General features: G+C 41.0%; 1 protein-coding gene across 1 annotated transcript; it reads left to right on the top strand.

The window, feature by feature from the left end:
• The first annotated feature begins 1,245 nt into the window (after positions 1–1,245).
• Positions 1,246–19,210, top strand: LOC141148749 (NADPH oxidase organizer 1-like). The gene is made up of 8 exons (XM_073636458.1): positions 1,246–2,258; positions 2,859–2,939; positions 5,145–5,220; positions 8,555–8,732; positions 11,865–12,061; positions 14,607–14,720; positions 15,835–15,952; positions 16,781–19,210. The coding sequence occupies exons 1-8, from the start codon at positions 2,178–2,180 to the stop codon at positions 17,424–17,426; spliced, it is 1,491 nt and encodes a 496-aa protein (XP_073492559.1). The 5' UTR covers positions 1,246–2,177; the 3' UTR covers positions 17,427–19,210.
• Positions 19,211–24,279: the final 5,069 nt, after the last annotated feature.

Raw genomic sequence — 24,279 nt, 5'->3', positions numbered from 1 at the left:
TCTTCTCCAGGCATTGCCTATCCAAATTCCTGCAAGCTACTTTAAATTGACACACTCACTATTTATAGAGTTCATCTGGGCCCACAAACGACCACGATTAAGCAGGACGCTAATCCTTATATATAAGATCCAAATGGACCCGCACACCAAGTTTAGGAGGGAATTTTAAGGAAAAAAAACTTTTAGGAGGGAAGTTTAAGGAAAAAAAACTTACATTAAAATGCCCATCAATGCAGCCTTATCTGTCCATCTGCAGCCTTTTCAGTGTCAGTGCAGCCTTGCCCGAGTGCAGTCTTGTCAGTGCAGCCTTGTCAGTGCAGCTTTGTCAGTGCAGCCTTGTCAGTGCAGCTTTGCCCCGGTGCAGGTTTGCCCGTGCAGCTTTGCCCCAGTCCAGCCATGTCAGTGCAGCTTTGTGCACTCGCCGCCGACATACACAGCCGTGTGTAGATTCAAATATGGCGCCGAGACTGCAGGGATTCGTCGGAGCCGAGATACACATACCCGAGTTTTCTCGGCTTTTTCCGGCGCTGCCGTCACGCCCAGTCCCGCCCTTGGACCTGTGTTATGTCCATCATAGGGCGGGACTGGGCGTGACTGTGAGTGGCGCCGAAAAAAGCCGAGAACACTCGGGTATGTGTATCTCGGCTCTCGTCGGAGCCGACGGCGGCGCCGAAAAAAGCCAAGAACACTCGGGTATGTGTATCTGGGCTCCGACGAATCCCTGCAGTCTCGGCGCCATATTTGAATCTACCCACGGCTGTGTATGTCGGCGGCGACCGCGGCAATTGCCGCGACCGCTCTGATGACACAAAATCGGCGGGGATCGGCCTATAACACGCACCCACGATTTTCCCCTGATTTTCAGGGGAAAAAAGTGCGTGTTATATGTATATATTATATTATATATAAATATGGTATATTTTTAAATCTCCGCTGCGCGATGTCCGCACCGAACTGGGCTATAGCTGGGATACTCTATGGGCTCATGTTCACGTCCCCCCCCCCCCTCTATCCCTGACTCCTACCTTCCCTAATTATATATATATATACATACACACTATATTGTCAAAAGTATTGGGACGAGAAGGCCAGGCTCGCAGTCTCCACTCTAATTTATCCCAAAGGTCTTCTATCGGGTTGAGATCAGGACTCTGTGCAGGCCAGTCACGTTCCTCCACCCCAAACTCACTCACTCATCCATGACTTTATGGACCTTGCATTGTGCACTGGTCCAAATCACGTGGTGGGGAGGGGATTATGGTGTGGGGTTGTTTTTCAGGGGTTCGTCTTGTCCCCTGGATGAGCGAGTTTGGGGTGGAGGAACTTGACTGGCCTGCACAGAGTTCTGACCTCAACCCGATAGAACACTTTTGGCATGAATTAGAGTGGAGACTGTGAGCCAGGCTTTCTCGTCCAACCTGACCTCACAAATGCGCTTCTGGAAGAATGGTCAAACATTCCCATAGACACACTCCTAAACCTTGTGGACAGTCTTCCCAGAAGAGTTGAAGCTGTTATAGCTGCAAAGGGTGGGCCAACTCAATATTGAACCCTACGGACTAAGACTGGGTTGTCATTAAAGGTCATGTGTGTGTAAAGGCAGGTGTCCCAATACTTTTGGTAATATAGTGTAGTTTTCCCATAGTAAAAGGTTGTTTGGTTGTTGTGCAAAATTTAGATTTTAGTCATTGGAAAACTAAATTACAGTTTATATTTAGATCAGTCCCTCCCATGTCAATCTATTTAGTAAACTTAGTACAAGCCTCCACTTGACTTCCTGCAAACCAAGATAAATAAATAAATTGTGACTTTTGTAATAAATACTCAGTGTATTCCTCTGCCTTGTCACCTGAGAAAACCCAATGACATTATCGGCAAGGAATGCTACCCATCTGGCTGAGTACAGCTGGCTATGGAAACTGAATGTGTGTGATATATAGGCAGGGCTCTGCTCTTAAGGAACACACGGAATGAAGAACAATGGGAAAACCCCAGGTTCCTGGGTGCTGACTATCCCACAGCATTTGCCTGTCCTACCAAAGGGGAGTGAAGCTTAAAAACTATTGGGAGTTCCCCTTCCGAGTACAAGGTTTGTGATAGGATGAAAAATCTGATATGAGAAGATAAAGAGGAGCTGCCATTATTTTCATTCAGCAGAAAACACTGGACTAGGCACCATGCCAGAGCAGATGAGTGGAAATGGCCGTCATCCATTGGAGGCCAAGGCTGTAGGAGTTTTACAGCATGGAAGACTCAAGGTAGTTTTGGAGCTGTATTTAAAAGAAAAAAAACTGCTACCAATACTCAACAGAGGCAGCCATATACTCAGTAGATCAGCCTTTTAATTCATCAAGAACTATTGACATACCTAAGAGATCCAAAGCCTCATCTAAGTCAATAGCTGTTGGTGAATTGAAAGGTTGAATGTTTTACTATTATAACCTATTATATCTATTATAAACAAATGTCCTGATGGATGTTATCGGGTGCCATCTTCTAAGGGGAACTCCAGGTGGTTTGGTTTGGGACTATGACTTATAAACCAATACCCAAGAGAACCTGAACGCAATGCCAAAAGAGCCACTTTGTTCATTGGACCACTTGCTGAAAATTTGAGCCATCATACATGCAATTTTATTGTCTTACCTGGACTAAAAATGAGATCTGATATTTGATTGGTTTATAGGGAGTGAACACTTGTTTCTACTCTTCATAAATAAGGCCCAAAAAGGCATCCAAGGTAGACCCCATCGCAGCTCCACTACCATGCAACGTGTACCGCAACCTAAACCTGAGGGAGATTGATAACTAATGAAGTGGAAGGATCACTATTAACTGTATTGCTTTATTTTTGACAGATTAACATTTTTTCGATCCTATGGTCTGACCACAACGATATACTGATATATCGAAAGTATGAAGATTTCAAAAACATGAACGTAAGTTTGTAAAGTAACAAGCATAAATAGCTACTTTTTAATAGTTTAATATCAGTGTGATCAATTTTATGCCATTGAAGCCCCTTTAATTGGTGGTATTGTATGTTATTGATATGGTATTTTGGGATGTTAGTACCTTAATATTAAAATTACTACATAATTCACATATGTTTTATGTATATGATAAGTTTGTAATGAGAAAAAGATCTATTTACCTGTTTTAGCAATAACGGTAACCTTATTTATTTGTTTTTGCCATCCTTGCCTATACTATCCTGCTTCTGTTTAATATCTACTCCAGGGAAATAATAGTGTAAATTTTTTTGCACTGATGAGATTTAGCAAAACCTAAAGTAACGCCAATCCTTAAAATCCCTTATAATCTGTGACCTGTGAATGTAATTTGGATAAAAGTCATTTTCGTTATTTTTAAGTCTATATCTCTAAATAAAATGTATTTGGTAATCCTGCCATGAAGGTCCTTGATCAAGCACTGTTATGGGGTGAGAACATTATTCCACCGTTTCTTGATTGCTCTTCTGCGTTGTCACCCTGATGTGCCTTCAATGGATACTGTAAGCAGCTCTGTCAATGCTGTTTGCACACAGATGGCCCACTGTTGCCATCATCAGAAAACATACAGTATCCTGAGAAATGAAATGCAGCTATTGTGGGAGTGCATGCGGACAGGGAGTGGCTGCAAAAAGGCTAAAGAAAATGATACAAAGGATAAAAAAAAAGCTTTTTTTTTTTTTTTTTTTTTTAAGAAAGCCCCTGGCAATTGTCTATGACTCACAGTAATTCAGCAAACTAAACGCCGCTAGGTTAGGGTTTACGTCTACTTTAAATAGCTGTCTGCAGTAATTGTCTCTAATTAATATATGAGGTTGCAGCTGTGTTGTACATACTGTACCTGCAGTTCTGAATGCACAGCCACAAGAGAAAGGAATGATTTGTATTATGAATATGAGGGGAAAAACTTTAGAATTTGTAATGAGAATCATTATATGTAGGTCACTCTTTGAGATGAAAAGTGTTCTAAAAAAAGTGTCTTGCCTATATTGCCTATAGTAACCAATCAAATCATCTTTTACCTGTGATATAAACACACGCATATATATATAGATATATCTATATATATATATATATATATATATATATATATATATATATATATATATATATATATATATATATATATATATAGATATATCTATATATATATATATAGCTGTGTGTTGACTTATTTTGAGGGGACAGTAAATTTACACTGTTATACAAGCTGTACACTCACTACTTTACATTGTAGCAAAGTGTCATTTCTTCAGTGTTGTCACATGAAAAGATATAATAAAATATTTACAAAAATGTGAGAGGTGTACTCACTTTTGTGAGATACTGTGTGTGTATGTATGTGAGTATATATATATATATATATATATATATATATATATATATATATATATTATATTATATTATAATATAATATAATATGTGTGTGTGTGTGTATTGTGGCACCTACCTCTACACGCACTTTAACGGCATTCCAGTCTTAGTCCGTAGGGTTCAATATTGAGGTGGCCCACCCTTTGCAGCTATAACAGTTTCAACTCTTCTGGGAAGGCTGTCCACAAGGTTAGGAGTGTGTCTATAGGAATGTTTGACCATTCTTCCAGAAACGCATTTGAGATCAGGCGTTGATGTTGGATGAGATGTTGCTCGCCGCCACCATAATCCCCTCCCCCACCAAATGATTTGGACCAGTGCATAAAGCAAGATCCATAAAGACATGGATGAGCGAGTCTGGGGTAGAGGAACTTGATTAGCCTGCACAGAGTCCTGATCTCAACCCAATAGAACACCTTGAGGATGAATTAGAGCGGAGACTGCAAGCCAAGCCTTCTCGTCTCACAAATGCACTTCTGGAAGAATGGTCAAACATTCCCATAGACACTCTCCTAAACCTTATGAACAGCCTTCCAAGAAGAGTTGAAACTGTTTATAGGTTGGGCCAAATCAATATTGAACCCTACAGACTAAGACTGGGATGCCATTAAAGTTCATGTAAAGGCAGGCGTCCCAATACTTTTGTTAATACAGTGTGTGTATATAATATATATATATTTATTTATTATTATTTTTCCATAGGTCTGTCTGTCTGCTAATCTCACTATGTCTGCATGTGTTTCTTTTATAATCTAACAGAGAGAGCTTAAAAAGAAATTTCCTCTTGAATCTGGGCTGTTACGGAAATCAGACAATATGATCCCAAAACTAAGAGGTGAGGACTCTCCCTTTTCCAGCACACAATTCCATTGAGTCCAGTCTATTTTGAGATCACATAACATTATATATAAGCCCACAAAGTGTTTGAACCCCAGATGTGTGTTGGTTCTCATATTTCACTAATTACTCATAAAATACATATTTTTGACCATTTTGGTGGTGCCCTTACTGCTTCTCACATATTGTATTGCAGGGAGACGGTGTTTATTGTTTGCAGGGGAAATGACTGAGTCACATAGGCATGCGCACAGGGTGTGTCGGGTGTGCCTGGACACACCCTAATCACCTATTTTGCATTAGCATTATCGCTCTGTGTAGCAGTGAGGAGATCTTCCTCTTACCAGCTTACGCACTTCTCTTTCATTGTGCTGGCAGGGAGATCAATGTGCCAGGGTCATATATATATATATATATATATATATATATATATATATATATATAGACATGTACACACAATAGGCTGCACACACCTATGCTGAGTCACATTAAAAAGGATAAGTGTGCTTGTCTTTTAAAGGGTTGTAGCACTTATCTCTGCAGGAGCAGCTTATGTTATTGGGTTCCTCTATTCTGCCTCAACTCTTATAACCACTCAGACCCCACTGACACAGCCGATTAGAAGTAGAGGACCATCTACACCTGGTTAACTTAGGCTTTAGGCTATGTTTCCACTATTGCGTCCCCAAAGTCGCGCGATTTTGCCGCAATTTTTTTACCGCGATTTTACCGCGACTTTTTACCGCGATTTGAAGCAATGCCTGTATCTATGGACCTCAAGTCGCATCAAAGTGGGACCAAAGTAGTGCAGGGACTACTTTGAAGTCGCTGCGACTTGAAGTCGCACAAATATGAACGGTACTTATTGGAAATCATGGGATACAATTTGTCATGCGACTTTTCAGTCCCAAGTCGCATGAAAAGTCGCACTAGTGGAAACATAGCCTGAGTGATTCACGACTATGTAACAATGCACAGATAATTAGGCCCAGACTAACAGATAGCAGGTTAAGTAAATGTATTATATCAAAGCAGGTAAACAGTAGAAGACATGGTATCAAGCAAATAGAAAACTTCAAAGTGGCAGAACTGAATAAAGTGAGCACTGGCCTGCAAAAGGAAAGATTAACTGAACTGCTTCAGTGTTGGACCAAGTTTTACCTGAAACAATTACTATTGAGCTAGATTAGACTCAAGTAACGCAAAGATAATGTTCTTAAATGCACTGCTGGGTGCTCGCACAGGAATGTCCGTGACCGTCAGTTCCTCCAGACCCAGCGCGTCACAGATCGGGGTAAAGGGCCAATGACAGTGGCCCTTTACCACGTGACCGCTCTGTCTAATGATGAAACAATCACTTGCCAGCGAACCGGAGCATGTCCTTGTCAGCTCCTCCCCTCTCCTCGGACTGATCGGTACAGTGTGTGAGGAGATGAGGGGCCAGTGCAGCAGTGCTTGTAGGCTGGATCTGAAGTGCCCACAGTGCTGATCTGTGCCCATCCATGTCTCATCCATTGTTCATTCATGTCTCATCCATGGCCCATCCATGCATGTCTCATCCATGCTCACCCATGGTCATCCATGCCACATCAGTGCTCATCCATGCCACATTAATGCTCATCCGTGCCACATCAGTGCTCATCCATGCCACATCCGTGCTCATCCGTGCTCATCCATGCCACATCCGTGCTCATCCATGCCACATCCGTGCTACTACAGTGCCTCACAAAAGTGTGATAGGTAGTCAAATTAAATTTGAAATGTATGCCCCTAAAACACCTGATGGGGCTCCCTGCATGTTGGGCCTCTTTATGTGGCCAGGCTGTGGAAAAATCTCACACATGTTGTATCGCCATATGAATATATTGTGTCAGTTTTGCTATGTACATGCTATGTGTTAGAAATATCATATTAATGGCCAACTTTGTGTAAAAAAAAAAAAAGTGTTTTCATTTTCTTTCCACATTTTCCAAAAACGTGTGGGAAAAAAATGACATGTTCAAAAGACTCACTATGTCTCATAGATTATACATTGGGGTGTTTACTTTCCAAAATTGGGTCATTTTTTGGGGCGTTTCCATTGTCCTGGTGCTCCAGGGACTTTAACAGTGTAAGAGGTAGTCATGAAATTAAATGTGTAATTTATGCTCCTAGAACACCTGATGGTGCTCCCTGGATGTTGGGCCTCTGTATGAGGCCAGGCTGTGGAAAAGTCTCACACATGTGGTATCGCCATACTCAGGAGGAGTAGTAGAATGTGTTTTGGGGTGTAGTTGCAATTATGCATATGCTGTGTGTGAGAAATAACCTGTTAATATGACAATTTTGTGAGAAAAAAAATTAATCTTCATTTTGCAAAGAATTGTGGGAAAAATACTTAAAAAAACTCACCATGCCTCTTACTAAATACGTGGAATGTCTACATTCCAAAAAGGGGTCATTTGGGGGGTATTTGTACTTTCCTGGCATGTTAGGGTCTCAAGAAATGAGGCTATCAGTGCATCAGGTGTGATCAATTTTCAGTGATTGGCACCATAGCTTGCAGACTCTATAACTTTCACACAGACCAAATAATATACACTGATTTTGGTTATTTTTACCAAAGATATGTGGCAGTATAAATTTTGGGCAAAATTTATGAAGAAAAATTACTAATTTGCAAAATTTGAAAACAGAAACGAAGAAAAATTCAATTTTTTACAAAATTTTCTGTCTTATTGTATTTATAGCGCAAAAAATAATAAACCCAGTGGTGATTAAATACCACCAAAAGAAAGCTCTATTTGTGTGAAAAAAGGACAAACATTTCATATGGGTAAAGTGTTGCATGACTGAGTAATTGTCATTCAAAATGAGAGAGCACCGAAAGCTGAAAATTGGTCTGGTTAGGAAGGGGGTTTTAGTGCCCAGTGGTTACATTTCACAGGCACATGACAATTAATTATTATTAATTAATAATTAATTTAATTGGACTGTGAGACAATTGCATAACTATGAGTAGTATGCAGTTTTTGCAGGCAGTCCATGGCAAACATATATTGGGGTAAATATCTGCCATGTTGATGAATTGCCTTCCTTGACATTACAGCACTTGGGGTGTCTGCTCTCCTGGCCGTAAAATATATTGATTATTCCTAAAAATGATTATTCGATCTGACACACAATTTCTTATGAGCCTGTTGTGTTTGTGGAATGTGTGACAGGACATTATAATTGACTTTAGAAACCAATCTACACCCGTTTCCTTCCACTTTACCTGTCAGACGAGTTTCTTGCAGCTCTAATTAAGTGGGAAAGTCCCAGTCACTCACGTGTTGTCCTGTTTCCTACAGATGTCCCTATCTTTAGAATGAACCGAAATACCAGCCGCTGCATCGAGAGACTGAGACTGCTAGAAAATCATTGTGAACAGCTCCTGACAGCTGATGAGAAAATCTCCCATTGTGATGTGGTAACGTCTTTCTTCACACCCAGCAGCAGTGATCTCAACCCGAATTTCCCCCAAAACAGGTGTGTCCTCACTGCTTTCTAAGAACAATGGATAAACAGAAAAAAAATATTTTACTGCTGTATGGCAGATTACCAGAAATTTGCCTGTATTTGGGATCGGTGGTCATCCCGTTCAATGCTTGTGACCACATGAGGCTCTCTGGTTCATGTGAAGTTGTTTGGGCATGCCCTCAGCTGGTGTTCCTATCTACTGCTGTATTGTCCCATGAAACCACGTGATGAGTCTTTGTGAAATATTTAAATTGTTCAAAGACCCAGTCCACCCCAAACTGATGTTTAAGTTTTTGTTAGATTCTGGAACATTAAAGTGTGCCTGCAGCCCAAATGTTTTTTAAAGTTTTGGATAGTGCTGGGGGAGGGTAAGAACTTCTGTTAGTGGGCGGGGCTTATGGGCCCTAGTGGGGGACACTAAAACTACACTCACTAATTGCTTAAAGTGGATGTAAACCCGATTCATGAAATTTGAGCTGGGCACATAAATCTGCAGTGTTTTCTTATCTCTCGTCAAAGCACTAAGTCCTGTAGCTGTGTCCTGTTCCATTCTTCTGTTATCAGCCTGATAAGTTCTCTGACACATATGAAGCAGCCGAAGTTACGTGTTGGGGAGGATGTTATATAGATTAGCAGAGCCCTGAACTATTTAACAAACAGAGCTGAAAGTCTCTACCTATAAGGAGAGGGGATGTGTGCCTCTCCTCCAATCATCTGTCTTGGCTGTATGCCCAGGCTTCACTGCAGTGCTAACCAGAAAGAGAAAAGCTGTAACAACGAAGAGCACTTTCTAAAGGATATATACAGCTGAAGACAACAGATATCGATGTAAAACTTATGTAGGGAGATTTGTTTAATCTCTGCATACCATCTGGGGCTGTTCACTTCACTGGATATATGTGAGGGTTTACATCCACTTTAAGTTCCAGGCAGGAGTTTGCTTCCATGCGAACATCAGCATTAAGGCATAACTCCAGACTTATGCCCTGTACACACGATCGGACATTGAACGGACATTCCAACAACAAAATCCATCAGATTTTTTCCGACGGATGTTGGCTCAAATTTGTCCTGCATACACACGGTCGCAGAAAGTTGTCGGAAAATCCGATCGTTCTGAACGCGGTGACGTAAAACACGTACGTCGGAACTATAAACGGGGCAATAGCCAATAGCTTTCGACTCTTAATTTATTCTGAGCATGCGTGGCCCTTTGTGCGTCGGATTTGTCTACACACGATCAGAATTTAAAGGATCAGATTTTGTTGTCGGAAAATTTTATATCTTGCTCTCAAACTTTGTGTGTCAGAAATTCCAAAGGAAAAAGTCTGATGGAGCCCACACACAATCGGAATTGCCGACAACACAATCCGATTGCACTTTCTCCGTCGGAAAATCCGACCGTGTGTACAGGGCATTAGAAGCGGGCCACAATGAACACAGCTATCCCTCTAGCAACCCCAGGCTAACTGACTGTACTGTTACATTAAGCACTACAAACATTACCACAATTAGAGAACACCAATTGCCAGGTGTGCAGCATTTCAAAAATGGTGCTACAAAACCTGCGCCAGCATCTTCCAACCTGCAATTCCTGTCACCTTCCTCTCAGTGACATGTCCACAGTTACTAATGAATACAGGAGATGAACCTCATTCAGTAACTACATGCACTCTCTCTCAGGGGCCCCTCTACATCTCTCACATGACTCCCAGGCTAGGTCCCTAGGCACTCTGTGCTGCAGGTCCGGTCCCAAAATGTGAGGAACGAACTGCTAGTGAAGGGGACAAGCACAACACCCCTTCACTACCAGAGTGACCGTAACCATACGCCAGTCACCCATTCCCTGACTGGTTGGCTGGATTAAGCTAATAACATATTTATGGTTGTCCCTAGTAACGGCAATATAGTCTACACTAGGAGTGACTTCAGACCAGGCATTAAACAGTTAACGGTAACTTTACTGAAGAAAGGCATCACACAGGATCAGTTCTTATTAAGCAGCTTCTCACATGAATTTCTGTACAAGTTGTTTTAGTGCCCATAAGGTAACCATACCTGGATAACAGCAGAGAGCCTTTAGTGTCCATTAGAGGCAGAGCCTATGATTGGAAAATAAAAACAACAAGAGGTCGTGCAGAGTCCATAATATCATGTTTGAAAATTATCCTTAAAAGGCTATCAGTCCATCCCTGGTAGTTAGGAGTCCTCAGTCCCTCAGGGAACCCCAACTGCCCCCCCAGCTGTGGGTGCAGTCCAGCAGCATAACTGCCTACATTTTGACAGTGTTTACAGCAGCTCTCTTGTGGGGCATTAAAGGAACCCTTTTTACGTGGATCTGTGGAAAATTGGCGGGAAAATCTAGCTAATCAATCCTCAAATTCACTACACATCTAAATTGTAACAGTTTCACAGAAAAGACAGCAGACTTGACCCAAATAACTGCATAACATGAGTTAGCATTAACAAAAAAAGCATTACTTAACTTTTCTGTAGGCACCTGCCTACATGTGAGTTTCTGCTGTCTGTTGTGTCATTGGGGAAATTAGCCCTCATATCCTGTCAGCAGGAAGTGAGGGGGAAATCTACAAGAGGGTCACATAAAGCAATATTTTAGTAAGGTAGGTGAAGGCTAGAACCTGGACCTCCTTTAAATTGGTGTCTGTGTCCTCACTGGAGATAATCCCTCACATTTGTCCAAGGGACAAGGTTGTCACCAGGACAGGATGTGAGAGGAAATCTCTAACATTGTACCTCAAACAAAAAAATAGCAGAAGTTTTAACAGTTACCCATTATATCCAAAACTAAAAAAAGTTTAACATTGAAGTGGACTTGTGTTTAAATGTTAAGATTAAACTACAACCCCAATTCCAAAAAAAGTTGGGACGCTGTGTAAAATGTACATAAAAACAGAATGTAATGATTTGCAAATCTCATAAACCCACATTTTATTCACAATAGAAAACATAAAAAAATGGCCACATGTATGAAGGCCTAGGTACATGGTTGTGTCTGCTGTGTGGGAGAAATAGAATTAAAGTTGGCTGTTCCTTCGCTGCATTGCGTAATCACGTGCAGATCAGATGGCAGCAGTATGCAAGGCAACATCTGTGGTGAAACTAATGGTTTTATGCTTGCAGCTTGATGATCATGCCTTCAGAAGCAAGAGAACAACAGAGAGAGCGGCCCAAATGGCTACCTAAACCTCCAGCCACAGAGCCCATTGTGTCCCAGATGTACCTGTGTGTTGAGGACCACGAGACCAAAGACACCAAGAACCGACCCTTCAAAGTGAAACGCAATGAGCACCTGGGTGTGCTGATCAAGGAAAACTCTGGTGAGACATTGGGCTTTCAACCCAACATTTCTCTTAAATGTTCAAGGCCACCAATCAGGATAGAAACATCGAAACTGTACCTACAGATGTATTTTTTTAAATGTTTGTGCTCCTCTGAAACTGTAATTTTCTTAGTGAAAGAGAGGTAAAAGTTAAATGCTATTTGTTTGTCTTTGGTAGCCCCTGGACATCTCCAAACCTCCAGATTTCTTACATCAGCCTGTCTAACCATGATCCATGTACACACAATCCAATGAGAGCACCAAATGTCCAAGAGTTCAAGGTTTTTAATGATTACATTGATGCATAGTAGAAAAAAACAACATGTTTTGAGGACCTTCATCAGGGCTACAAAACAATTACAATTACTAAGATCATAAATATAAAAGTGAAAGATGATGAAAATAATCATGAATATACAAGTAAAAATAATGAATATAAAAGTGTACATACCTATTTGCATATAGTATCTGTTCAGCAAAAAGCAGACTCAAAGATAATAACATCTCACATACTATACTGAGGTCACAACACTTCATTAGCAAACAGTAAAACATAGAATGACATTCAACATCTCAATAAAACAGGGCAGTATGACAGTTAACGTATATATTAAATTAGATTTGTCAGTGATAGTAAATTAATTGTTGTACCTAAAACATCAAACCGAAACCAATGTGATTTAGGACGTGGTGGTCCACAGAGGTCCAAGGGGTTACTTTTTCGGAAGGAAAAGGAAAGGGGGAAGCAGGAGAGCCATTTTAGTGTAGTTGGGCCAAAAATGATAATTAGTTCATAAAAAGTTCATCAATAAGAAAAAATGAAGATAGCTGATATCAGTTAAGGCTGCGGTCACTCTGTTGAGTGGAAACTTGCAACCTTCCATGTGCACAGGTAGAGCAAACCTGTCTTCATGCAGGAAGAAGAATGGTTGCTTTCGATGACATGAGGGCTCCAATTCTGGATCCTTTATGGGGATCTTAGGTGGGTATTTAAACTAAGTGAGGCAAAGAAGGTCTAAAAAAAAGCCAGTTGGTGGTCCAATTGGCAGAGGCACCCATTGTCATATGTCTACAGACAGGTCAGGGTCATGAGATTTAATGAACATTGAATTGTTTTATATCATCAAAAAAGTGTGTTTTGTGGCTTTAGATGGCCACTTCTTCAATTCAGGGTGATACACTGAAGTATGATGTAATTCCGTTGTGCCATATGGTCCAGGTGGCAGTGTGGAAACTCTGCCAATCGGACCACCAATAGGCTTTTTTTTCTATCTCCCTTAACTCAGCTAGATCAAACCAATATACTCTTTGAAACTGCTGTATAACAACACCAAAGATCACAAAATATGTTATGGTAAGTATAATAATTGTTCCTTATTTCTTTGGCATACCGTTATAACGATAATACTTACCATTACATAGTTTGTGGTATTGGGTGATTTATGCAATAGTTACAAAGTATACATTGCTTTGATGTTCTAGAGCAGTGGTCTCCAAACTGCAGCTCAGGGGCCGGATGTGGCCCTTTTCTTGCTTTTATCTGGCCCTCTGGGAAATATTATGTTCACTCACACCAATGAAGGGCACAATTCCTCCCAATGACACCAAGGATGGGGCACAATTCCTACCAATGACATCAAAGATGGGGCACAGTTCCTCTCAATAACACCAACAATGGGGCCCAATAACACCAATGATGGGGCACAATTCCTCCCAATAACACAAATGATGGGTCCTCCCTGACACCAGTGATGGGGGGTTGTTTACAAATACCAGGACATGTTGTACTCCTGGTGGCCACAGTCCGGCCTCTCTAAAGTCTGAAGGACAATTAAACTGGCACTTTGTTTAGAAAGTTTGGAGATCCCTGTTATAGAGTTAGACAGAGCGAATGATTTAACAATGACAAATCTAACTTAATATAAGTTGACTGTAATAGTGTCCTGTTTTATTGAAATGTTGCTTATCATTCTATTTGCTTTACTGTTTGTTATTGATATGTTGGGACCTCTAATGTCTGTGTGTTAGATATTATTATACTATGCTATTTACTGGAATCGGATATTAATGCTATGCTATTTACTGGAATCAGATATTAAGTGCAAATGGGTATATACCCTTTGACTTTTATATGCCTTATTTTTTACTTGTATACAGGTTTATATTTATGACCTTTACTTTTATTTTTATGGCCTTTGTACTTCTACTTCATACCCTGATGAAATAGGAGTGTGTTTGGCCCCTGAAACGTGTTGATTTTTTTTTTCTTGCTTTGAATCAGTTTTGATGCTTGGACATTTGTTTGGCTCTTTCATTGCATTGTATGTATGTGGATTCTCATCTTTGAATCCTTGTCCTGTTCCTGAAGGTAGTCCCCATTTTTGGTGTACTGCTGAACAAGATCCAGGGAGCCCAGTATCAATTTTGGCAACCCTTATAAAATGCTGAATCCAGTGCCCCATTTGTTCTTGAATTTTAATGCGTAGAGCATGTGACATCTTTATTGGATGGATGAATAGTACATTTTCACTGCTTTGTCTCAGGCTGGTGGCTGGTAGAGAATGAAGAGAAGAGGTTGGCCTGGTTTCCAGCTCCGTTTCTCAAAGCTCTAGAGACAGAAGATGACTTGGACTCAGGAACAGATTCCGATAATGAAGGTATGTTACGATTTGTGTGATAGATTCCCCACAGCAATACCCATAACACTCTCCATAAAGGGAATTCATCGGAATAAAAATATAGTATATATTGCCATTGCTGACATGTTTTTAGCAGTGCAAGCTACAAGCCAATATTCTCATCTTTCTGCAAGTCTTAGTCCAGGTCAGTAACTGACCAGATAGTTAAGCAAGGATGAGAACAATGGCCCCTGGCATGTACCTTTTAAGGAGAAGTCATCATTTGTAGCTTATATATTCCTATCCTGGCCCAAAAATAAACTATATATATAAATATATATAAACTTAAATATATAAATATATAAATATATATATATAAATATATAAATATATATAAATATATATAAATTTATATATATAAATATATATAAATATATATAAATATATATATATAAATATATATAAATATATATATATATATATATAAATATATATATAAATATATATAAATATATATATATAAATATATATAAACTATATATATATATATATATATAAACTATATATATATATATATATATATATATAATATATTGTGAGGAAAGAAGGTATGGGAACAGAAGACAGAAAAATGTAGGAGAGAAGGAGGGAAGGTATGGGAATAGAAGGAAGGAAGGTATGGGAACTGAAGACAGAAAAGGATAGGAAGGAAGGTATGGGAACTGAAGACAGAAAAAGGTAGGAAAAAAGTAGAGAAGGAAGAGAGGAAGGTATGGGGAAGGAAAGGAGTGTATGGGAATGTAAGACAGAAAAAGGAAGGTAGGAATATATGGGAACAGAAAACAGAAAAAGGTAGGAGAAAAGAAGAGAAGGAAAGAAATAAGAAAGGAGAAAGTAAGATAGGAAGGAAAGTATGAAGAGGAAGGCCAGAAATGACAATCTGATGCAGTCAGACCCTTTCACTATATGGTTGCTATGAATGATACAGTCTTTGGTAATACAGCATTGTAAAGGGTCATGCTATGATGTAACTAGTTGAAAGCTGGCTGAAATAAGCGGTTACCTGGCAGCTACCTATATGAACACAGGGCACTATTAAAAATTCTACCTCTAGGACCCAGTATGTAATATTGTGGAATCTCTCCTTATGCAGGAATACGGTACTATTCGACAATGGCGTATGAAGCTATGAGCTGGGATGAAGTTTCTATCTCTCGAGGTGTTCTGGTAGAAGTCATAGAGAAGTCTAACAACGGATGGTGGTTGATAAGGTAACATACTTTAGAAAGCCGATACAGAACTTCAAGGGACTATACTGTATAGTGTTTTATATGTGTTCAAGACAAAAAACAATTATCAAAAAAGTCTTTCCAATAAGATAGAAATTATGTTTGAGTCTTTCATATTTAGCACCATTTTTCACCAAGCAGGTTGTGCTTTGTATAGCCTGTTTTCTGAGCATACGTGCATTGAGAGAGATCAGTTACACACCACTGAATGAGGCAAACTAGGGACTTACCCCCCTCTTTTTATCAAGTATCCTCCCCCTATGGATTTTTAGTTAGACAGAAGCAGTCAAAAAGTGAACAATGGGTGGCAGATTTCTGTGTCATTCTGTTACATTCCACCTGATCATTTTTTTTTCAATTGAAAGTTTCCAAAATACTGTAAGATTCACCAAAGAACAGGAATGACCAGATTCAGTCATCTATTGTAGATTGCAGTTGCGGTCAAGGAAGTTTTTAAAAGAAATTTAGTTAAAGCTGAACATACTTATAGAAAGTAAAGCCCACTGAGGACCTCCTATTTGCATATCCCACTGCTTTTGATTTCATTGATGGTGTCATCAGGGGCAGGGTCAAGGATAGACCTGTCTGGATATAGTTTGCACCTCTAGTAGGGCAGCCACACAATACTGTAAAATGGATGAGGGCCTAGGTTCACCTGCAGAATGCCTGCTGTCAGCTTTAAGAACAGGTAAATATCTGTAAAGAGTCCCAATGCTATAGATTCTTTTTAAATTAAAAAAGCTAAAGTTTTTCATGACCATTGGCCATAAACATCATTTCTGACTACAGTTTCCTTTTGACCCACCACAGGTATAATGGAAAAAATGGCTTCGTTCCAGCTATGCACCTAAAACCGTACCAAAACTGTCACCAGCTCCAAATCATGAAGAATCAAGGAAATTTCCCATCCACTTCAAATATGTTCAAAGCTTCTAGCCAGCTAGAGTTGAGCAGACCAACAGAGGCCTGGAGAGTGGACAAGGAACATAATAAGGCCAACACCGGAAGTCTAGAAAGGGCAAAGGCTCAGAAACTGGACAGGAGAAAATCAAGGTCCATTAGTGGTTTAGCTTCAAGCCCAGTATATGGCTTTTACTCCAATCCTCCTAAATTCGTGCAAAGGGATCATGAAGTATTTCAATCTTTAGAAAAAGCACATATACCAACACGCAAGAGTCAAACAAGGGATGCCATACGTAAGCCTTCTGCTAGCTCTAAAATCCCACCTGAAAAAATACCCAAACCTCGTCTCCAAAGGCAGATATTATGTGACAAACAAGATTTGCACAAGGATGGTCCGAGCACAACCAAGCCAAAAACTGGGCAGTCCATTCCTCAAGTTCCTCAGACACCACTCATGCCACAGAGACCCAAACCACATGAGATACTCCATAAGTGTACCACTTTCACAAAGAAAGCTTTTGAGATGAGAGAAGCCAGTGCCCTGCAAGGCTAAAGGAGAATCATTTCTACATTGTGAATCCATGGCTTTGTATTTTTGCTTTATTTATTCAATGTATTTATTATATTTTGCATTTACTATATCTAAATATACAAAATAATGTGTCCAATGAACAGCAGGTTGTCTGAAGGCATGACCAGAGGAGTTGGCTGCACACCAGACCATTTAGTCCTGGGTGCTAATAAGTTGAAAAAGGCAATGTTTTCAAACTTATATAAGGAACTCTAGATGTCTGCATCTGGCTTGCAAACTCCACCCAGCTCCTGCAGTTACATTTCAAAGAATGCATTAGGAGGCCTGAGACTCCTCTTTATGTGGGAAGAAGTCTACATGACAGTATTGCTATTGGTGCCCCCCCAAAAAAGAACAGAGCAATAGATAAGTCAAACAACCAGACTCTACCCCAGAGAGCACCCCGTTTCATAAATTTGAACTGGAAATCTGAAAAAAACTGATTTACACATATGCATCTCTTCCCTGGGGCATTTTATAGTGAACTCAATAGAAATACACCAAAGTGCATATCAGTGTGCATTTTAACACAATGTATGTTGCAGTGCACGTTATATTAAATGTCAACATGCATCATAGCATGCATTGATGTGTGTTGATGTGCACCATAATGTGTATACGTGTCATGACCTGTTAACCTTCATCATGACACACATTTATGCACCTCCTAACACGCGTTGAGATGCATTCATTGATTTCAATGGTAAATGCATCAAACAAAAGTGCAAAGGTGTCCATCCAGCCTAACATTTGATTTTTTACATACTTCAGCGTGTCTCAAAAGTCTCCATACATAGGAAAAATTAACAAACTCATACACCACCTCGTTATGGTATCAGCGTACGCCGATGGTTGGCTCAACAGTTTCCACGTTCTTGGATTGATTGTTGCAGTCCTGTGGAATGGCCTGCGAGGTCCCCTGATCTTTCCCCCCCTCAAATTTTACTTGGTTGGCCACTTAAAAGCCATGGTGTACAAGGAGAAGATTAGAAACAAAGACAATTTAAAGGAACGCATTCTAAATGCAATTACTTCCATAACAACAGATATCTTGGAACGTGTTCACCATGAGTCAGGAAGAAGACTTTGTGTGTGCAGAAAGAGGTGACGAACATTTTTTAAAATTTTGTAATGAATATTTTAGCTACAAATTTTCTCATTTTTCCTATGTATGGTGACTTTTGGGACACCTTGTATTGGCTGCTAGAATAGCTATAGTGAAAAATTGAAAAAATTACCATCTCTATGGGTTTTGTTTAAAAAAAAAAAAAAAAAAAGCTTAATGGGGTGATGATAAACGTTTGTGCATGCATAAATCTGTCAAATCAGGTTTGAAAAGATGTAGGATCTAATGATCCACTATAATTCACTAGACAGCTGAGGCCCAGCTAGAATGTTCTTTCTTACCTATCTTTAATTCCATTTCTCCTGCCTTTCTCTATTGTTATGGATGATCCCCACATTCTGGAAGTGTAGGGCTTTTAATTGTATTCTCCTTCTCTCTTACTTTATGGAATTAAATTCCTATAAGGAGTACACACTTTATATTCACAGCTAGGTGATGCTCCACTTTTGTTTCTATGTATTGATGTACAAATGTATCTAAATACGACTATTCGATAATCTCCACAAGGGTAAGACAGAAACATTGTAATGGAAATCGTAATGTTAGCATTGTCTATTAATATATTATCGTTTACCAAGATTATTCTAATTAACTTTTTACTTCTTTATGCAAATACCAATAAAAAAGATTGAAATTCAAACCCCCAGACTCCGCCTATAATTGGAATATATAGATTTAGGGTGAACCATCCCTTGAAAATGGTTTCTGGTCAAAATGCAGATAAGGGTTTCTTCCTATTCAGTAATGCTATGATGTGTTTCTACTTGGTTGAAGGGGAGGGTTATTTTCTTTTTTGTCAGGCTTTCAGTAGCTAAAGCCCAACTCCAGTCACATGAAAAAAAAAAAACTAGGCTTTTTTTCAGGTACCGGGACAATGGACTGGATTTTCACGGAGTCTGTCCTTAGTCCCCCTTCATACCACAACACCCCTTTACAGTGTCCAGGTACCCCTTTTAAAACTGTCCCACAGTGTGCTCAGTTCCCATTCACATCACAGCCCCCCTTTACATTAATGTAACAGAGGCTGCACTGTAAAAGGGGTACTGTAACGCAACAGGGGCTTTACTGCAAAGGAGCACTGTATTGATTGCAGTGTCCCGTTATAGTGCAGTCCCCTTTATATCACAGTGTACCTTGCAATCACAGCCCCCAACCCCCTCCCCATCACAGTGGCCCTTGCAGTCATGCCCCCCCTTTCCTCTCTCATTTCAGTCTCTGCCTCCCCTGCACAGTCCTACCTGTGGCAGGGTAGAGGCGATTTTTAGCCATGTGTCTTCTCCTGGGTCTCCCAACCCACCACCAATGTAATCCCGTCAGCAGAGCAGTGGGTGGAAGGAGCTGCAGATCTGGATGGAGGGCAGGAGCTGCCAAACTTGACATGTTAACAAGCAGGCGATTACCCGCTTGTGAATATGAAAGATTCCCTCTCTCCAGAGAAGATCTCCAGGGATCTCCGTGAGACAGCACACGGGTTCCGTGACACAGCCGCATAACATGAGGTGAGGCGACTGTGGACTGTGATGGTCCTGTCGGGACCACGTTCGCCACTAACCTCCCGGCCATCCACAGGCCATGGGCCAGTAACTGCCCGGGGGTTGGGGACCCTTGGATTAGAGGGAGCCTGACCAATGAAGAGCCAGACCAAAGCAGTTGATGGTTAGATCTGGGCAAATAATTTCTACAATGACCAAGTCACTACAATAAAAAAAAGAAAGTATCTTGTACTGTACGTTGTAAAAGACGTTTAATACTTACCTTTCTGGTGCGTGGTGTGCATAATCTTTGCTCTTTTGAAGAGTGTTGGGCACTGCTGCTGTTTAAAACGTCCAGGATTGTCAGATAGGGTATCCCTTGATAGGAAAAGATTTAAAGCGATTGAAAACCCGTATTTTTTTAAATAACAAACATGTTATGCCTACCTGCTCTGTGCAATGTTTTTTCACAGAGCAGCCTTCTCTTCTCAGGTCCGGTGCTCCTGGCTCCTCCCTCACGCTGAGTGCCCACCATAGCAAACCACTTGTTAAGGGTGCAATCCTGTGGGCTCGACACACACAGCGTGGCTCGGCCTGCCCCTATTCCTCTTCACTGGCTGTGATTGACAGCAGCGGTAGCCAATGGCTCCCACTGCCTTTGAGCCTATGAGGAGGGAGAGAGCCGTTGCTCTTGTGAACAGCGCTGGATCGAGATTGGGCTCAGGTTAGTATGGAGGGTGGGAACTGCAATAAGTAGATTTTTTTTACCTTAATGCAGAGAATGCATGAAGGTAAAAAAGCTTCAGTCTTTATTTACAAAGCTATTGCTTTGTAAATATTCTGTAGGTTATGTTACCAGGAAACCTACTGGATCTATACACTGAATACTTTAATCTTGAGATCAGCACAATCCTATTATTGTAATTCATCTATACAGTGCCGTGAAAAGTATTCATACCCCCCCTTTGAAATTTTCCACATTTTGTCATGTTACAACCAAAACCATAAATGTATTTTATTAGGATTTTATGTGATAGACCAACACAAAGTGGCACATAATCCTGAAGTGGAAGGAAAATGATGAATGGTTTTCAAAATTTGTACAAATAAAATGTGAAAAGTGTGATGTGCATTTGTATTAAGCCCCCTTTACTCTGATACCCCTAACTAAAATCTAGTGGAACCAATTGCCTTCAGAAGTCACCTAATTAGTAAATAGAGTCCACCTGTGTGTACTTTAATCTTAGTAAAAATACAGCTGTTCTGTGAAGCACTCAGAGGTTTGCTAGAGAACCTTAGTGAACAAACAGCATCATGGAGGCCAAGGAACATTCTGAACATCCAAATCTTCTGGATAAAAGTAAAGATAAATTCATACCACAGGGGTCGGACCCACAGTTTCGGTGGGCCACACCCAATTTGCCAGACTGGTCTTGGAACTAGGGTTGTGTGATGTGTGGAGGACTAGACACCCGGACGGGAAATGTTATTCTGCTTCACACAGGGGTTTATCCCACATAGACCTGTGCTTGAGTAATCCTCTGGCATTGCCTATGGTGCACCTGGTTGAATACTTTCCAAGGAATATTTCTGACCATTCACTGATGAGAGTACAAATCTCTATTGAGGGAGCTGTGGGTACTAAATTATGGAAAGTCAATCCCTTTTGGTTTAATCTCTTTTCGACAGCAGACCCACTGCCTGCAGAGATTCAAACCTTTCTTCACTACAATAGGGTCTCTGCATAACAGGGAGTAGTCTGGGACACTCTTAAGGTGCATATACGAGGCCTTATAATCCGACAGAGATCTAACATTAAGACAGTAGCCAGGGAATGGGGTAACTTGGTGCTCAGTGAGGCACAAAAAGCAGAACACTATATTATCATTCCCTCACCTGCTTCCTAGAGAGGATGGCTTGTGGCACAGGCTTTGCACCAACAGGTCACCCTCACCACAGCTGAAAACAAGCGATTTTTCATACAGCAGAAATATTTTACAGGAAGGGGAAAACACTGGCCACTTGCTGGCGGTGATCTCTCGGGCAAAGCAAGGAACAGCGAACATAGAAGCCATCCGGAACCAGGTAGGGGCTACGGTACAGGATGTAAGTCAAATATAATGCCGCGTACACACGGCCAGACTTTTCGACCGGACTTGTCTGACGGACGCCGACGGACCAAATCCGGCGGAAAATCCGATCGTGTGTGGGCTTCACCGGATCTTCAGCGGACTTTTCCAGTCGCAAATCTGACGGACTTTAGATTTGGAACATGCTTCAAATCTTTACGTCGTAACTCCGCCGGACCAGGAAATCCGCTCGTCTGTATGCTAGTCCGACGGACAAAAACCGACGCTAGGGCAGCTATTGGCTACTGGCTATCAACTTCCTTAATTTAGTCCAGTGTACGTCATCACGTACGAATCCGTGTGTAGGCAAGTCCGGTCATTAGAAAGTCCGTTGAAAGTCCGCCAAAATTCCGTCGGACGGGCTGTCGGACTTTTGTAGCTGAAAAGTCCAACCGTGTGTACGCGGTATTACAGGGTCAAAAACTGCTCACTGAACCTATCACCATTGAAGAACTAACTGAGGCCGTTGCCACTATGGCTAATAGTAAGTCCCCAGGGACCGATGGACTACCCGCAGAGTTGTTTAAAGTTGTATAAACGCTATGGTGAATCCCTTTTACCTACGCTTTTGACAACTCTGAATGATGCAGTTCACAGGGGTGAATTACCGGCTTCTATGAGAAAGGCCATCATAGTGGTGTTGCCCAAGCCAGGTAAGGACCCCTTTGCTTTCCGATCCTTACAGACCAATCTCACTGATAAACACGTACATCAAACTCTTGTGGAGTGGGAGGAAACTTCCTGTCCTGTGTTTTCCAAGTGCCTCCTTGTCTGCGATGTAAGTGATCTCCTCACTGTTAACCTCTTAGATGTTGCCCACATGTAGAGAGGAAAGACTCTATAGTGTGATACCATACAAATATCCAAAAATGTATTTTATTTATTATTTATTAATTAATTATTTATTTAAAATCTTAAAAGCGAAAACAGTGTTTAAAAACAGGAAACCGGAGTGATTTGCGCTCCACGGCTCGAAACCGGAAGTGATGCAATGACGCTGTATAGTCCCGCCCTATGCATTTCGTCAATGGGACGTCATCTGTAACACTCCGGATGACATGCTCTTTACTAGAACCTCTGGCGGCCATGGTAAGAGCATCCCCTGGGGTGATGGGCTTCCATAGAGGGGAGAGGGGAGACAAACTCTCCCTCTATGCTGATGACACCCTGATATACCTTGGAGATACCATGGGGTCCCTTACAGCCGTCATGCGACTTATTGAACTATTTGGGTGGTATTCAGGCTTTGCCATTAACTGGCATAAGTCTTCGTTATTGCCATTGGATCGATTACCTGGCCCTCTCCCTCAAATAGTTTCACAGGTAGATGTGGTTACTACATTTAAGTATTTGGGGATTACTGTGACAAGGGAGGTTGGAGACTATATAGCTCTGAATCTTAAACCCATGCTGCGAAAATTCAAGCAAAAGTGCACCAGTTGGTGTAGATTGCCCTTCTGTTACGGGCATGACCAACCTCATTAAAATGGTCTGGGCCCCCCTCAATTGCTGTATGCTCTGCACATGCCCCTATATGGATCCCGAAATATTGGTTTGACTGCATAGACTGACAGTACAGGGAATTGCTTTGGAAATATGGTGTGGCTTGAGGAGGATTAAACTGACTACCTTACAATATCCCAAAGACCAGGGAGGAATGGCGGTTCCCCATTCTTTCACATATTTTATGGCCACCCAGTTGCAACATTTGACTGTCTGGGACCTCCCTATGGTGACGGACCCCTCGAGAACCTTACTGATACAGTCCTTAATGGAGTTCTCAGATGGAAATGGGCCTGCTGGAATTGCCTTCCCCCTGCCCCACAGTACAGTTGTTGTTAAAACTATGGACAGAACTAAAGCGCAAGCTGGGTCTTACTGGCTTTCTCCCATGTACACCTATATGGTGTAATAGGTCCTACAGAAAGCTGGCTAAACTCCGCAACAGATACTATGCAACTGCGTCATGCCCTCAGAGTGCAGAGTAGGACATCTAGGTTACAGGTCAAAGATTCCACATTCCTTCAGGATATTTTCTCCACCCCTGGTAAGAAGGGGATTATATATAGGATATATGCTCTGTTGTCGTATATATTCAAGCCCCAGAT

This window comes from Aquarana catesbeiana, linkage group LG06, assembly GCF_042186555.1.
Source record: "Aquarana catesbeiana isolate 2022-GZ linkage group LG06, ASM4218655v1, whole genome shotgun sequence".
Classification (NCBI taxonomy): Eukaryota; Metazoa; Chordata; class Amphibia; order Anura; family Ranidae; genus Aquarana; species Aquarana catesbeiana.
Note: the sequence above shows the minus strand (reverse complement) of the source record. Positions and strands in the feature narration are given on the sequence as shown.

Coding starts and splice junctions, on each gene's coding strand:
- LOC141148749 (XM_073636458.1), top strand. CDS start 2,178: ATGCCAGAGCAGATGAGTGGAAATGGCCGTCATCCATTGGAGGCCAAG. Junction 8,733..11,864: donor CCGAATTTCCCCCAAAACAG/GTGTGTCCTCAC, acceptor TTATGCTTGCAG/CTTGATGATCATGCCTTCAG. Junction 14,721..15,834: donor AACAGATTCCGATAATGAAG/GTATGTTACGAT, acceptor CTCCTTATGCAG/GAATACGGTACTATTCGACA.